Source organism: Rhinolophus sinicus, linkage group LG10 (genome assembly GCF_036562045.2).
Source record: "Rhinolophus sinicus isolate RSC01 linkage group LG10, ASM3656204v1, whole genome shotgun sequence".
NCBI lineage: Eukaryota > Metazoa > Chordata > Mammalia > Chiroptera > Rhinolophidae > Rhinolophus > Rhinolophus sinicus.
Window position 1 is genome coordinate 107,570,659 of NC_133759.1, and position 17,808 is coordinate 107,588,466.

Sequence of the window (17,808 nt, forward strand, 5' to 3'; positions counted from 1 at the left end):
TCAGGCAGGGCTTATTTTGCAAGATATGTTGCCACCTGAGTGGGCAGCAGTTACATTGTGACAGGCTTCCTTTTCCTCTGTTGCTTGTTCATGATTAACATATGTATCATAACAGGGTAGGTTATTTTTAGGTACTATGATATCAGTAGTTTCTTTTGTTTCTAATTTTTTGAAGGATAAACTTTATCTTGGTGAGAAGTGAGATGGGCAAGCATGTTGTTAACTTGTCAGTTAACTGTAGTTCCCTAAATAGATGTCTATCTTTTAAAATTTTAAAGATGTTTTTAAAAATACTGGGTTTTTGGTGGGGTTTTTTTGACCAGTCAGTATCATCTATAGTGTTAAAGTTAGTTGAAAGAGAGCAGAAATTGTAAATGTTGCATTTGTTAAAACTATAGAAATGTGGTTACATTTGTTAAAACTCATCCAGATGAATAATGCATTGACACTTTAGTTGGTACTTCTAAGGCTTTTGGATTTGGAAGCTTTGAAATGCGAAGAAAATAGGTTAGTTCCTACATAGAATGTTGTTTGGCTTAGAATAATTTGGCCTTTATATTGTTTTGGGTCCTCTTAGTATAAGTGATGTTGTGATATGGGGTGAGTGGTGTGATTCAATGAAGGTGTTTTGGGTGGGGGGAATTTTATAATCACAAAACAAACAATTTAATTGGAAGTTACACATAGAGGTTACAGACTTTCCCGCAGGATGTCTGCTCAGACTCCAGCCTGCTAGAGCGCTTCTCTCTCAGGACTTAGCTCACATCATCCCACCTTGCCCTTCTGGGGGCCCTCATTCCACTCTCTACACACTCATTTCTCTTTTCCTGATTTTGCTCTCCACTCCCCACAAAGCTGAAGCCTACCTTTGCATACTGAAATACTCATTAATATCTCTGCTAAAATACAGAATCATCTCTTGGGCATCGCAGTCTTCGGTAGCACCAAGGACTGGCAAACTTTTGAAAAAGTAGTCTTGCTATGGATGGTTTTGAGCTTTCCTCAATACGTTGCTTTTTGAGCTTCTCCTGAATTTTATTAGAATAATTGTTACTAGCAGTCTGTTTATTAGTCTTAAAAATAGATGAAAATCTTTTTTAGACCACGTATACATAGTATACTTACAAATGTGTATAGTGCCTGCCGAACAGCCAGTGTCTTTACATTTGGTAAAATGGGAATGACGTCACTACCGAGTCTGATGGAGAGTGAGGCCTCATAAGCGAGATGATGGTGAGGATGACAGTGGTGGGCCGCTGAGTAAAAGCATCCATAGCAAATGGTACCGAGAATCGACTTGTCCTGTACTGTCTATTGATTGTGTTATTTATTTTCAAAATTTTTCATTGTGAAACCATTTTAATAGATATAAAAGTAATTATAATGAATACTCATGTGCTCAATCAGTCAATTTTGACATTTATCAACTCATGGCTAATTATGCCGCTACTCACGCCTCTCCCCAACTCCACATCCTTTTAAAGCAAATCCAAGACTTCATATTTCATCTGTAAATATTTTAATGTGTATATCTAAATAGTTCTTTTTAAAAATTAAAACATCTTTATATTAAAAATCCAGTCAATATTCAAGTTTCCCTGGTTGTCATATAATTATTTTTAAGAGTTGGTTGTTGAACATCCAGACAAGGTCTACACTTTGCATTTGGTGGATGTCTTTTATGTTTAATGTCTAACCTCCCCTCACCCCCCACCATTGTCCTTGTAATTTAGTTATTGAAGAAACCAAGTTATTTAGAGCTTCCCACATTTTGACTGCTGTTTTTAAAACTGTCCCTTTCTCCCTTGTATTTCCCATTAGCTGGTAATAAGGTTTAGAATCTTGATCAGATTCAGGTTTGATGGGTTGCTGTTTATTTAGCTTCAAAAGCACGCAAAGTTTTGTTTTAAAATATTTGTTGTTTATTTTTCTAGCCCTCGGTGATGGCATTGCTCCTCCACAAAAAGTTCTTTTTCCATCTGAGAAGATTTGTCTTAAGTGGCAACAGACTCATAGAGTTGGAGCTGGGCTCCAGAACTTGGGCAATACCTGTTTTGCCAATGCAGCGTTGCAGTGTTTAACTTACACACCACCTCTCGCCAATTACATGCTATCACATGAACACTCCAAGACATGTAAGTGTTCTGTGTTATGTTATGTGTGTAGTGTCGTGGTAACTAACCTTTCATTTTTTCCTCTGATACGGAAGTGAGGAATTAAGCCAAGAATCCTGTGATCACTAAGGAGTTGGTTTATTCTTATAGAAACTGTGGAGGAAGACTCTTAGGATTTGTACACAGGTTGCATAAAAAGCATTTTGCACCTAATTTGAACTGTGAAGCTATTTAAAAAGAAACGTAATTTATCAGCAATTGCCATTTCTGAACCTCCTACTGGCTTTCTACACTTGCTGAAAAAATGTGACACGCAGGTCCGCCACCACCAGTGGGACCAGCAGGGTTAAAAAACCCCGGCTGTCCTGGCACCCACCCTGTGTCGTAAGGCCTGATCCCTTTACAGGCTTGAAGCCTTAGTGCAGAGGAATCTCTGGAAATTCATACAGGACTTTCCCTGTAGCGGGTGAGAGCTCAGTTTTCAACCTAAAAGGCAGGAAATCACTTAAAACATATTATGGTCTTTAATTAGATGAAAGCCAACTTAGTGGTTGACTAGAAAAATTCAGAATTTAGAACATGTCTGTTTTTTGAGGTTTTGACCTTCGACATATATTGCAAATATCCTTCATCCTTTATAATGAAATCTCCCTGTTCTTTGATCTACATTAATGCTCAGATTTGCGTGTGTATGTTCAAGTGCTATTCATTAATTATCAGGGTAAAAACCCCTTGGTTTCTTTTTGAATAGTTCTTTACTTAATGGAGAATTTAAACTGGTTCTTTTAAAATGGTTCCCCGGCCCCCCACCCCCCCACCCCAAAAGAGCAAAATAATGCTTGTAAAGAATTTGGAAAGTACAGAAAAATTTAAAGAAACCAAAAGAAAATCACCTAGAATCTCACTGCCTAGAAGTGTTTGTGCCAAGTGAGTTTTAAATTACAGAATGAGCATTCTGTTTGCCCTCATTTTCTCCCTTTCAAAGTCCATAATTCATTCCCCACAGACAGCTTTCCTATTACTTTTGCGCTTAATGAAAGTAGGGTGTGGATGAAAACCCAGCACTGGCACCTGGACAGCGAGAGAGGACCGACCAAAATTTAGCAGCTCCCGTGTCCAGAATTAGGTGCCTATCTTTTATGCTATTGGTAGTTCTCTCTCTCTCTCTCTCTCTCTCTCTCTCTCTCTCTCTCTCTATTTCCCCAGCTGTATTGAGGTATAATTGATATATAGTAAATTGCACAATTTGATGCATTTCGACATTTGCATACACCCATGAAACTGTCGCCACAATTAAGATGATGAACCTCTTCATCATCCCTAAAGTTTGCCAGCGTCCCTTTGAAATCACTCCCTGCCACCCTCCCTCCGCCTTACTCCTTCCCCCCAGACAACTATAGATTAGGTTGTATTTTCTGGAATGTTGTGTAAGTGGAATTATGTACAGTATATATTCTCATATTGCCTGGCTTCGTTCACTCACCACAATTATTTCAGCATTATTCCATGCTGTTTAATGTATCAGTAGTTAATTTTTATTGATGAGTAGAAGTCCATTGTACGGATGGACCACAATTTTTTTCTCCATTCACCTATTGATGGATATTTGGGTTGTTTCCCATTTTGGGCCATCACAAATTAAGCTCCAAAATAATTTGTAAATAAGTCTTCATAAGGACGTCTTCATTTCTCTTGGGTAAATAGGAGTGGAATGGCGTGGTCCTATGGTATGTGTGTGCTTAACTTGAAGCTACTTTCAAGCTGTCTCCCAAAGGGACTGTGGTATTTTACACTCCCACCATCAGTGCATGAAAGTTCCCTTTGCTCCGTATCTCATCTAATACTTGGAGTGATCAGTCTTTCCAATGTTTGCCATTCTAATAGGTATGTAGCATAGTAGTGTCTTACTGCGCTATTAATTTGCACTTCACCAATGAATAATCTTTCCATATGGTCATTTGCCATTCGTATGTTTCCTTTGCTGAAGCACCTGTTTGTATCTTTTGCCCAATTGGGTCATTTTCTTACTATTGAGTTTTGAGAGTTCTTTATATTATCTGGATAGAAGTCCTTTATCAGATATGTAATTTGCAAGTATTATTTCCCAGTCTGGAGAAAATAGTCTCTTCACACTGCCTTTAGAAGAGCATATTTTCAGTTTAGAAGAATGCCTCTTCATTATTTTTTCTCTTTATCAATTGTGCTTTAGGTGTATTAAGAAGTCTGTCTAACCAGAGGTGACAAAGATTTTCTTTATGTTGTCTTCTAGAACTTTTATAGTTTTAGCTTTTCTATTTAGGTCAATTATCCATTTGGAGTTAGTTTTTGTTTATGGTGTGAATAGTGGATTGAAGTTCATGTTTTTCAATATGGATGTGTCCAGTTGTTCCAGCACTGTTTGTTAAAAAGACAGTCTTTTCTCCTCTGGACTCCATTCTGTTCCACTGTTCCACTGTTTATCTTTACACCATAACTCAGTGTCTTGATTACCGTATATTTAAAAGTTTTAAAATCAGGTAAGTCCTCCAACTTTGTTCTTCTTTTTCTTATTTTTTCCCTCAGTACTTCATATATTTTATATATTTATTTTTATTTTTCAATAACTCCTTCTTTTTCAAAGTTGTTTTGGCCATTCTTGGTCCTTTGCATTTTCAAATGAATTTTGGAATCAATTTGTTAATTTCTACAGAAAAGCTTCCTGGGATTTTGATTGGGATTGTTTTGAATCTATAAATCAATTTGGGATAAATTGACATCTAAACAATATTGTCTTCTGATCCACAAACAAGGGATACCTTTCCATTTAGTTAGGTGATCTTTAATTTTCCTTAGTAGTGTTATGTAGTTTTCAGTGTACAACTATAATGTGCACATTTTTAAAATCAGATTTATCCCTAAGTATTTTATTTTTTGGAAGCTATTATAAATGGTAATATTTTTTGAATTTCAATATCTGATTGTTTATTGCTAGAGTATAGAAATGCAATTTATTTTTGGATATTGATCCTATATCTTGCAGCCTTGCTAAACTCACTTATTAATTCCAGTAGTTTGTTTTAGAAAATGATTTCTTAAGATTTTATATAGAAACAATCACGTGATTCATGAATAAATAAAATTTTGCTTCTTCATTTCCAGTCTGCATGCTATTTATTTCTTTTTCCTGCTGTAATGCACTGGCCAGGACCTTCATTACAGTGTTGAATGGACATGGTGGAGTAGACTTTCATGTCTCTTTCTTAACCTTCAGGGAAAAGCATTTAGTCTTTCACCTTTAATCGTGATGTTAGCTGTCGATTTTTTATAGCTGCCCTTCACCATGTGGAGTGTTTGCTTGCATGTTAAGCCAGTCTTGTATTCCTGAGATGAGCCCACTTGGTCATATCTTTAATAGATACAGGCCTACTCAGTTATCTATTTTCTCCTCAGGGACCTTTGGTAGTTTGTGTCTTTAAAGGAATTTGTCTCAGTTGTTGAATGTGTTGACATAAAAGTGTTCATAATGTTTTCTTATTATCCTTTCAATCTTTTTAGGATCTGTAGTGATTTTTCTATCTCTCTTTCCTGATGTTAATTTGTGTCTCTTTTTTTCCTGATTAGTCTGACTAGAGCTTTATTCATCTTAATTGCTCTCAAATAACTCCTGGTTTCGTTTTTATTTTGTTCTCTGTTTCATTGATGGTTGTTACTGTTTTTGTTATCCCCTTTCTCCTACTTGCCTTTGGATTTAATGGCTCTATTTTAGTTTCTTAAGGTCGAAGTTTAAGTCATCTGACTTGAGATCTTTCATTTTTCCAATATAAGGGTTTAATGCTATACATTTCCCTTTAAGGGCTGCTTTAGTTGCAAACATTTTGATATGTCATGTATTTTTATTTAGTTTAAAATACTTTCTAATTGGTCCTTGTTATTATTTAGAGGTGTGTTTAGTTGCCAAATGTTTGGGGATTTTCCAGAAATTGTCCTGTTACTGATTTCTAGTTTGATTCCATTGCAGTGAGAGAATATATTTTCTATTGTTTGAATCCTTTTAAACTTGAGACTTCTTTTATACACCAGAACATGGTCTAGCTTGCTAAATGTTCCATGTGTACTTAAGGACAATGTGTATTTTGCTATGTTTTTTGGAGTTTGTATAAACACTGGTTATGTTTAGTTAACTGATAATGTTTTTAGGTGGTCTTCTATGTCCTTAGTGCTTTTCTGTCTGCTCATTCTATCAAGTTGTGAGAGAGGGATGTTGAAATAAAATATGTATGTGAATCTGTTTCTTCTTTCTGTCCTATCAGTTTGCTGCATCTGTTTCGAAGCTCTGTCCTTTAAGATTATTATGACCTCTCGATGAACTGCCTCTACTACTGGGTGGGGGGAGAAGCCCAGGCTCCCTACTTGATCTTCACTGACACTGAGATGGGGGTTGTGGTTTGTTACCACCCAGCGTGGATGAGTTTCTAATCCACCTTCCCTAACACTACCTCAGTGGGTGGGTTGGGATGCCTCAGTACAGCCTGGCAACTGGAAGTCTAGGCTCCTCATTTGCCCTTTGCTGGCATGGGTAGGGACGGGGCTACAGTTTTTCTATGGTATTTGGCTAGACTAGAGTGATTACTGTCTGGAAGTTTTCTGTCTTGCTAGGCTGCCCCCTTCCTAGTCTTTTGGCTAAAGAAAGCAAGCTTTCGTTGGGGCTTTGTTTTCTCCATTTGTTTGATATTTCCAGGTTGCTGGTGTCTTCAGCATCAAGTCTGGAATATATGAGGTACAAAGAAAGTTCAGGGAACTCAGCACCATTCATTCCGTGCGTCCTGAGGTTATAGCTTGTCTTTTTCTCTCTGCCTGTCACAGTCTTCTTATGTTTATTTTATATACAGTGTCTAGGGTTATTTGTTTTACTTAGGGGGAGGAATAGGGAAAAGTACCTCTACTCCATCTTCCCAGAAGTGGAAGTCTTGTTTTTGTTTTTGAAAGGTGTTTTCATGGTGTATAGATTTCCGTGTTGACATTTTATTTTTAATACGTGAAAGATGTTACTCCACTGTCTTCTGGCTTGCATTGTATCTAATGAAAAGTCTGTTGTCAGTTTTACATTTGTTCCTATATACATAATGTTTTTTAGTCTTTAAAATTTTTATCATTGTCTTAAGCAATTGTGTAGTTTTTTAATGTTTCTTCTGTTTGGGGCTTATTGAGGCTCTTATGTCTATGACTATTTCAAATTTGCATAACTTTCAGTCATTTAAAAAACTTTTATTTTTATAATTAACATAAAGTGAACTTTTTTTGGTGTACACTTCTATGAGTTTTAACACAGGTATAGATTCCTGTAACCACCACCTCAAGTCAGGATACAACACCATTCTATCACCCTAAGAAAACTCCCTCTGCTGTACTTCTGTAAACAATCATGATTCGTTCTGTCCTTCACCTTCAGAGTCCAATTATTATAATCCATATTATTAGGGACAACTTGAGGTAGTCTCACAGCTCACTGATATGCTTATCTTTTTTATTATTTTGAGGTTTTTGTTTTCTCTTTGTATTTCATTATGGATAACTTTTAGTGCTAAGTTTTCAAATTCACTTATCTTTTCTTCTGTTGTGTCTAATCTGTTATTAATCCCACCTGGTGTGTTTTTCGTCTCAGAAATTCTACTTTTTATTTGTAAAGATTTGGACCTATTTCCATGTCTTTTCTTAACATGTGCTTGCTTTTTTTCTACCTTCTTGAACATATAAATATATGTATAATGTCTTTTTCAATGTCCTTGTCTTTTGATTGTATTATCTGTGTCATTTCTGGATCTGTTTCTGTTTATTTCTCCTTGCTATTGGTCATTCCTGCATCTTTGCATGCCTTGTATTCTTTAGAATTTTTTGTTGGGTGCTGGATTTTTAAAAAATGATTATTCCTATAAATATTTTTTAGCTTTGTTCTGAGATACATTTAATTGGAAATAGTTTGGTCCTTTCGAGACTTGTAAAGCTTTGTTAGGCAGGTTCTGAGAGCCTGTAGTTTAAGACAGTGTTTCTCAACCTAAGAACTATTGATGTTTTGGACTGGGTAATTGTCTGTTGTGGGGGCTGTCCTGCACTGCATAGGGTGTTTAGCAGCATTCGTGGCCTCTACCAACTGGTTTTCACGCTTTTAGAAACTTGTGTAAAAAAGAAAAAAGCAGCAACAGAGACCAAAAAACCAGAATATTTACAGAGAGATTTGCAGTCCCTAGTATGGAGACATTCTCTTACCCTTTGAGATACATGGTAGTATAAGAAAAAAATTCTTATTTTTCCAGTTAAGACAGGCTTTGAAATTAGAGTATGACTCTATTATTGTGTGTCTACCCACTTAATAACTAATTGACATTGAGCAAATTTTAAACTCTGAGCTTCAGTTTCCTCTCTCGTAAAATATAGCCAGTACATGCTTATCACTTGGATTTTTTGAAAAATTAAATGAAAATGAATAAGAGTATATACTTCAATGCTGACACATGGTAGCTGTTATTATTTCATTTCAGGAGTGTGTCCCTTATTTATAATATCCCTTGATGTATACATGCAGCCATATTTTACTAATTTGGAGGATTATCATCTGTTATCTTTCAGGTCATGCTGAAGGATTTTGTATGATGTGTACAATGCAAGCACATATTACCCAGGCACTCAGTAATCCTGGGGATGTTATTAAACCGATGTTTGTCATTAATGAGATGCGGCGTAAGTATCATCTATAGTAGTTTATATTAGTATTTATTAGCTAATTGGTCTTAATGGCCTAACTGGTAAGAGATGAGCCCTTGTGTATTATAAAAAACAAATGTATTTTATTATACATGGAGATGTCTTTAATAACACAGTTTCAGTAAAACATTTACTATATGAATACATTTTGAAACCTTAAAGCAAAAGATGACACTATAATAAAGAAGGCAGTATTCAGTTTAATATAAGCAAATTAAAAATTTTTTAAACTCAATTTGTTAATAAAATTATTGATAATTTTACAAAGATTCCCTCCCCCCCCCACAGATATTTGGATTTCTGTGCTGAGTAAAACTAACATTAATACTGTCCCACAGATTTCTTTAAATAGTTTTGAATTCATCTTAATTCAGATAATGAATATTACAATATATAGTGACAGTAATTGCCAAAATGAAGTTAATTATTCACTCAAAGAAAAATTTATTCTCATAACTTAGCAATTTTGTGGATAAATTTCACTTTTTCTGTTTAATTTTTAAATTACTTTTAAATTTTTCTCTTGCATTGTAATGATCCTGACAGGTTGCATAAAATTTTCTTATGCACTTCCTATGTGTTTTTGCAATAAACTTTTACACCACCTTAATTAACTGAGTTGGAATAAAAAATGCATGCCAAAAAAAAAAACAAAACACCTAATCTGGTATCTATCTAGGTAATTATAGGGGTGGATAATTATACATTTACAAACTATAATCCTTTTGCCTAAAAAGCTGCTAAAGATTAAAGAGGTGCTATATTGGCCCTGGTGTTATTAACAGGCCAGAGCAGAAAATGCAAACATTTTTTAAACATCGTTGGATCCTGGCAGAATTTTAGCTGAGAGTGATTTTTTTGTTGTTTAATTATTTATATGTAGGTATAGAGCTAGATAGACACGTGTGTGTGTATAAATATACATATAGATATATGCACATGTGTGTGTATATATATATATATATATATATATATATATATATATATGTACACACATATATTTCAGGCATAATTAACATTTTTAAACCTAGTCTTTAAGAAAATGTCATTGCTGTGTGTATGTGTATATACACCCATGAACATATAAACACACATGGTTGAATCATGAAATTGGCATTTTTGTAGGTCATAACTGGTAGAATATTGGCAATTCATGATTTAAGCTAATATATATATTCATACACAAAATTCTATATAGTATAATGTTTTATTGTTATATTGTTTATACATTCGATTTTTTTTGTGTAATTTTGTCTTGCACGTGTTTGGTCAATTAGAAATAGGACTGAAGTGTTACTGTGCAACTGAGAATATAATCTGTAGGTGATCAGGATAGAATTTAGATAGGTTTGGACATTGATGTTTTCCATGGAATCCCTTAGGGAGATCTAGCACCAAATTTAAGATGTGTGCACTAACATACATTTGGAAATTTTTGAGAAAATACAGCCCAAGTTGAAATTATTGAAGTACAATTTTATTACCTGGCTAACACCATAGCATCACTGTGGCTACTCTCTGGGGATGGTCCAGGCTCTTCTCAGGGTAGCTCGTGTTAGTACTATTCCATTATTAAATGATTATCAGGTGTTTTCTAACCAATACTGCTGTAAGATGTAACTGGAGGTTATAACCCGGGCATATTATGTGATGATAAAGCTTTGTCTTAAACTTTACAGGTATAGCTAGGCACTTCCGTTTTGGAAACCAAGAAGATGCCCATGAGTTCCTTCAATACACTGTTGATGCTATGCAGAAAGCATGCTTGAATGGCAGCAATAAGTAAGTACAGCGGCTGGTCATTTCTCCCTGAGTGTCCCCAGCTTCCAGAATTCAGTTTGGCCTTTTCCGATGAAGGTGCAGAGCTCTGTGTTTGCATCACCTTTTGACTTTGCCCTGCCTCTTCCTCATGTGCAATTATCTTAAAATGGTTAAAATGTAAAAAGATATGCTGACTGTAACAATTTGGATTTGTTTAATTATAGATGTCAGGAAATGAATATTGGTCCTGTTATTATTTAATATGAGAATATCAGCATCTCTTGCAGATCCAAACTACTTCTCCTTTCCAATTGTGCCCAACATTTTCTCTGTTGACCTCCAGCCTCTGACCCTGTATTTGTTCTCTGCAGTTTTCTTATTCTGGTCAGATACCAATTCCTGCAATTTCTTCCTTAAAGTCTAAATGCAAACTCATGAGGAAGATTGGAGAAACAATTAGACAATAAGTCCTAATCCACTTGCTGTTTCCTAAACATGCAAGATGAACCTCCATTCCATTCCCACTGCTGCCTGCGCTGCGTCAGCCAGGCTGCCACTGTCTGGGTGAGGATGGACTAGGGAACAGAAAAACGCTCCACGTCCCCACCCTCACCAGCCAGTCTTCACACTCAGCGTCACGGGCTTATTTAGGGTAGCTTCCTTCTCCTCTTTGCTTCAGGGCCAAGTTCCTGCCTTGATTTCAAAGCCCCTCCTTCACCCCATCCTGCCTCTGTTCCTGCCTCTCCTACCCTCCCTGTGTCCTGGTCAGGAAGACTGTCCTCTGACTGCCACACATACTGATATCCTTTTATTTTGTGGCTCTCTGCCTGAATTCTTGTCCTTTCACAGATGTACTTGCTTTTAAACTCGAATAGATTTTAAACAGATGGTCATGGCATCCGTAATTTCTGTAGAACTCATCTCTCCTGCCATTGTTTGTTTTTCAGATTAGACAGACACACCCAGGCTACCACACTCGTGTGTCAGATATTCGGAGGCTACCTAAGATCCAGAGGTAAACTTTTGCTTCCAACTTGATAAAGTGATGCATGTGTGGGGTTAAAAAATGCAAACAGTGGGAAGCGTGAAGAATGGCAAGTTTCTTCTGTCCAGCCCAGACTCCCATCCCCCCTTCTCAAGGACAGCCCCTGCCTGTTTCTAGGACATCCTTCCAGTAGTTTCCTATGCATGAACAGACTGGCAGCATATTAGATCTCTCGCTCTCTCTTTTTTCTTTTAACATTAGAAGTCTTTTTACATTTCAGCACATATAGGTCTAACAGTCTTTCGCATTGCGATAGTATTCCATTTATTTTAGTCCCTTTTCCAGCGATACTTAGGCCGTTTCTAATCTTTTTAAATCACCGTCAGCGCTTTATTGAACATCTTTGTACCCTGTCTTCATGTCCATGTAAGTGTGTATGAGGGATAAATTATTAGTATTAGAACTTCTGCATCAAAGGGGGTGTATATTTTAATTTGACACTGCCATGTCGTCCTTCCAAGAGGTTCTACCTGTTTATATTCCAGCCAACAATGTGTGCGGGCCAAATTCAGGACACTTGACTCACACTGTAGTATGAAGTTTTTACCCAAGTTGATAGGGGAAAGCTATACCTTCTTTAAGTGTTTTATTCTGAAACAGTATTTTTCTGTTCTGTCATTTTAATAGTTGGGATTGCCATAATGATTACACTTTACTTATACTTTGCATTTTGTTTTTATTTCAGTCAAATGTTTAAATTGCAAAGGTGTTTCTGATACTTTTGATCCATATCTTGATATAACATTGGAGATAAAGGTAAGTTGGATCATTGTTGTGACAGTTAAGTTAAAAAACCCAGTCATACCTCATGTATTTATAGTTCATTTATAATTTAGACTACACTCATTAGAGAATATGAATTTAAAAATTTAATATGCTAAGACCTTATTTAGAGGTGGTTGTTTCATCTTTGTAGTAGGCATTGTAAAAAACTTAAAACACTTAATCATTTTTATTACCCTTTGATTTTTCGCTTAAGAAATCTTAATAAAATCAGATTCTGATGCCTGTGTCAGCCAAGTTGATGGTGGTTATTATTTAGAAATTGTTTTGCTTCTTGCATTTTCTAAACTCTTGTTTTTTGTTGTTCTTAAGCTTTATTTTTCTGGTTACAAATGTAATGCACGCTTAAGATAAAAATGAGAAACATTGCAGATATACATATACTGGGGGTGCCAAAAAATGTACACATTTTGAGAGATGTTATCTATGTATTACTTTCGAAGTTGAATTGAATTACGTAGCAATGTGAATTGAATTACGTAGCAATGTGTAGTATGACGTTTGCTCAAAAGATGGCGTTAATCAAATGAATGCTAATGTCATTCATTGTATTACAATTTTAATACAGTTTTTTCCTTTCTTAAAATGTATACATTTTTTGGCACTCTCATATTTATATATATATAGATAGATAAATAAAGATATATAGATATGTGTATATATGTGTGTGTGTATATACGTATATATATATGTGTGTGTGTGTGTGTGTATGTATATGATCCCATCCCTCTGAATGAATTCTTTTTAACAGTTTGCTATGAAATATCCCAGAATCTATTATTTACTATTTATAAGAATGGGATTTCACCTTACGTCTGTTTGGGGACCTCCCTATGTGTGTGCTTTGGCAGCTATGTGGCGGTCCAGTGAGTAGATGTACCCCAGTTTACATGCCTGGTTCCTTGCTGGTATTTGGTTTGTTTCCAGTTTTATGCAATTTTAAATAATGCTTCAGTGAGCAACCTCTTTACATATTTTTGTTCACTGTAATTTCATTTTTTAATGGGAGGGGAGGTAATTTGGTGCATACAATCTAAAAATTAATGTCATAATAAAAGATGATTTTCTTTTTACGTAAAAATTCACCTTTGAGTCCTGTTTCTGCTGTTTTCTGACAAGTGGCCATGAGTGGTAATGTGGTTGCCGCTGTTCTCTTCCCAGGCTGCTCAGAGTGTGAACAAGGCGCTGGAGCAGTTTGTGAAGCCGGAGCAGCTGGACGGAGAAAACTCATACAAGTGCAGCAAGTACGCCGATGTGCCCGATGGTGATGGTGCCGGCGGGCGGTGCCAGTGCTGCGGGGGTGGGGGGGGAGCTCCGTGTGTCTGAATAACCCTCAAGATTCCGCTTAGCTGCCGACACCACCTGGGGAGACACTGGGTCTCTGTCCTCCGAGAGCCAGAGCTCACAGTGTCTGCCTGTTTACACTCTGTAGAGATGCGCACCTCTGTGCCCTGGGGAGACGTGGGGCCTCACCTCTGGGAGGGATGGAAGGAGAGCAGCCGTAGTGCTGCTGCCTGCGCAGAAGGTGCAGCTGGAGGTGACAAGTCTGTGCATTTTCCTGGACCCTCCTGTGAAAGGTGGGGTGGAGGGGAGTCCCTGTCTCCCAGAGGAGTTAAGGCGCTTTCTCTCCATGGGTCTTACCCAGGATCTGAGAGACTATCTGCTAGAATCTCTAATTTTGATTATTCATTAATATGTTTCCCCATGAAGTCAAGCGAGCCTGAGTGAAGAAAGCCCTGTTTCAAGTGTTTTAAGTAGATTTTCATTTTACACGAGGTGATAGGTAACCATTATCAAATACTCATCTTGTGGGGAGGAAGGCTGTCTTCTGTCCAAGCCATAGGGATTTCTCTTTGTTTTAAACTCCAGGGACATTTCTGATCATTACTTCTCTTCCTTTGTATCTAGACAGGGCTTTGTTTTCACAGGATTATACCAGCCTGATAATCTATTAGTTTTTCAGTTGGATTTGAATTGACAGAAACTTGTATTAACCTAATTTAAAAATGTCAGTGACCTGTGTGGCTGGGCATCTCAGAATGGTCCTGGCTTCCTGTTCTCTTTTGTGCTAAGTAGCAGTTTCCTCTTGTATTTTAAATTTTAGTATTTTCACTGTTGGCTGAAAGGGGTTGTGTTTCCCATCTAGTATCGTTCTTTTGGAAACTTCATTTAGAATGTTTCAGAGAAATAATAAGGGAAAGACTGAAACACTTATTAATCTTCTCCTTTGTTCCTGTTTATTTCAAGGTGTAAAAAGATGGTTCCAGCTTCAAAGAGGTTCACTATACACCGATCCTCCAATGTTCTTACACTTTCTCTGAAACGCTTTGCAAATTTTACTGGAGGAAAAATTGCTAAGGTATGTAGATATTATTAATAACCTTTGATATTGAGCCTTTCAAGAGCCAAGTGTCAATAGCTATTAAGGGTTATAAATGACCTAATTGAACAGTTTTGTTACCTGATTTTCTAAGTTCTTCCAGCACTTGGTATTGAAAAAAACTGTCAAAGCATTGAGCTAGTAGTATGTTATGTGTGTTTATGAGTGTGTATTTTTTCTGTCTTTTAGCTAGTTAGACTTTATGATGCTGAAACTGGTAACTGTTACCTGCATCTGAGCTTCATAGTTAGTGCAGATAATGTGTCTACAGGGAAAACTTGTGTCATTTGAAGTCCAAAGAAATCGTCCCTGCTACATTTTGTCACTCTTTCATCCAAGTTTGTTTTCTTGTTTGTTCTTTTGTTTTCTGATTGGTAGTACACTGAATTTCCCCATTTTCTTTCCACTTTCTGAAGATTGAAAGTGGTTAGAAGTCAGCCTGTAAGAAAAATAAACAATCCATTCCTGAATTATTAATAAAAATAAGTGATGACTGAAGTCCAGAGCTATTGTCTCCTTTGATGGATTTGAAGAATTCACTTAATGGGGATCCTGATTTGTTTAAAGAAAGTAAAGAATACAGTCAGATTGCACTAAATACACAGGTTCAGGTGTGTCCCAGGTGGTGTCTCTGACATGTGGTCCAACAAGTCAGGTCCTGGAGCATCTTGGGCTGTGGCATCCCGCACCCCCTCCTAGGGCTCTCCTGTCCCCCCCACACACACCGCACACCTGAACACATGCGATGCTCTGTGTCTTCACAACTGAAGCTCCTTCTTCCTGTTTCTGTTTCTGTTTAGGATGTGAAATATCCTGAGTATCTTGATATTCGACCATACATGTCTCAACCAAATGGAGAACCGATTATTTATGTTTTGTATGCAGTGCTGGTACACACTGGTTTTAATTGCCATGCTGGCCATTACTTCTGCTACATAAAAGTAAGCTGTGTGGATTCTGCTAATAACTGTTTATAATACACTGTAAGATACCTGACATTCTTGGGGGCGGAGAGATGGGACTTTTACAGTTAAAATGAGAATTTCCATTTTTCTTATGTTTCACCTGATTGGTGTTTCCTGTTTCCCTAATTGTATCCAATATCTTTTTTGTTGGCTCTTTTGCAGGCTAGCAATGGCCTCTGGTATCAGATGAATGATTCCATCGTATCTACCAGTGATATTAGATCGGTACTCAGTCAACAAGCATATGTTCTCTTTTATATCAGGTATTGTCAGGAAAACAAATTTTCAAATTTTCTGTTACATCATTTCTGTTCATCTCATCAACATATTTAAATTCAGTGTCGGGTTGTTTTTAAAACAGCAGCTGGTGCTGGGAGAGTAAGGGAGGCAGCTTCTGAGGACGGGTTCCAAGTTTGACTCAGCTCCCAGCTCGGGCAGGTGACCAGTGAAACGCATGCGGAGGACGGGGAAGGTGATAGCCAAGGGCAGGCGGGACTGGTGGCCACGGAGGCCTCAGGGCATGGTCCCCTCTCAGCCAGAGCACAGGCGGCCACTTGCCTTTCTGGGCCAGCACCCGCACCCCGCTCGTTTCTCTCCTGTTGCTGCTGCATTCTTGGACTGGCTCATTCCATTTCTGGAAATGTGTGGCCTTGGACAAAGTCTCATATGTGCTCCAAAGTGTTCATTTGTAATAGCTAAAAATTAGCATCGTACAATTTCCAGCAGTAGCGAATGAGCGTATCAGTTGTAGCGCACCCATGTGTTGAAATATGTAGCCGTTAAAGGGGATTTTCATGAAGTTTTCTTTTTGTAGTGATCTGAGAAAATGCTCAGTATACAGGGGGTGCCAAAATAATGTATACACATTTTAAGAAAGGAAAACAAACTATTAAGACTGTAATAACATATACCGATAACAAAAGATGAGCACAAGGCACGTGTGTGCATTCCCCCCCGGGATATGGAGGAAACGCGGTTTGAAACTGCCATTTGCCCAGTTACTCTGGTTGCCTCCCACCTGCACACCTGCCGTTCACCTCCACCTAAAGGTGAGCCTGTGTTGCTCCGTCCACTGCAGCATATCCGGCTGTCCTGAGGGTTAGAAGTGAATCTCTTCTAAGGGGATGTCCTGTGTAACTCTAGGCAACGTCACTCTGTCCCCAGGTCCCACGATGTGAAAAACGGAGGTGAACTTCCTCATTCCGCCCACAGCCCCGGCCAGTCTTCTCCCCGACCTGTGATTGGTCAGCGCGTTGTCAACAACAAGCCGGCCACGTCGGGCTTCATCGGACCACAGCTTCCTTCTCACATGATAAAGGTAGCGTGCCATCGCTAGAACATAACCCCGATGTGATTTAACTGTGCCATTCAAACCCTCAGGCTGACATTGTAGCAGTTGCCATGTCTTCACATACAAGTGAATTTCTTGTCAGAAAAGTATATTCAAGTCATTTATTGTAAAATATTTCAAATATACATACAGAAATCTCAGAGTATGAATATAATAATCAAGGAGAAAGGCTGGTCATACGTGTATTTAAATGCTAGAGAGTTTAGTTCCCACTTTGGACTCCCATTCACTTAATGGATTAAATATCCGGGGACCCCTGAGGAATGCTGGGCTCCAGGAAAGGGACTCTGTTACAAACAGAACACTTTCATCATGGCTGTTTAGCCCTCTCAGGAGTTTGGCGTTTTCTGTCCGCTGTGCAGCTGGTTTTGACCACCCTCCCAGATGGCCTCTGAGGAGCATGGCTGGCGCCTGGGTCAAGTGAAGCTCCAAGTCCTCATGGAGCAGAGGCCTAACTTTTGCTAGACTCCCCTGCGGAGACTGCGGGTGGCCCGTCCGCATGTCAGAATAACCCTGTCCTCTGTGCTGTCGTGTTTTAACAGCCTTTCAGTTCCAGTTGAATTTGTTTTGAACCAGCAGCTTGTCTAGCTGTGTGCTGTTTTTTGTGGACATTGGACAGTGTCTGGATTATAGCAGGAGTCACATCAGATGCCTCTGGGAGCTGGGTAGGC

General features: G+C 37.9%; 1 protein-coding gene across 2 annotated transcripts in view; it reads left to right on the forward strand.

Moving 5' to 3' along the window:
- USP42 (ubiquitin specific peptidase 42) overlaps positions 1-17,808 on the forward strand; it is a 45,203-nt gene that overhangs the window by 16,957 nt on the left and 10,438 nt on the right. For both annotated transcript variants that reach the window (XM_074313929.1, XM_074313928.1), the window contains 10 exons: positions 1,935-2,135; positions 8,718-8,828; positions 10,532-10,634; positions 11,561-11,628; positions 12,344-12,414; positions 13,603-13,685; positions 14,689-14,800; positions 15,622-15,762; positions 15,949-16,049; positions 16,951-17,104. In XM_074313929.1, the coding sequence (XP_074170030.1) occupies positions 1,935-2,135; positions 8,718-8,828; positions 10,532-10,634; positions 11,561-11,628; positions 12,344-12,414; positions 13,603-13,685; positions 14,689-14,800; positions 15,622-15,762; positions 15,949-16,049; positions 16,951-17,104 (1,145 nt within the window). The remainder of the gene's footprint in view (positions 1-1,934; positions 2,136-8,717; positions 8,829-10,531; positions 10,635-11,560; positions 11,629-12,343; positions 12,415-13,602; positions 13,686-14,688; positions 14,801-15,621; positions 15,763-15,948; positions 16,050-16,950; positions 17,105-17,808) is intronic.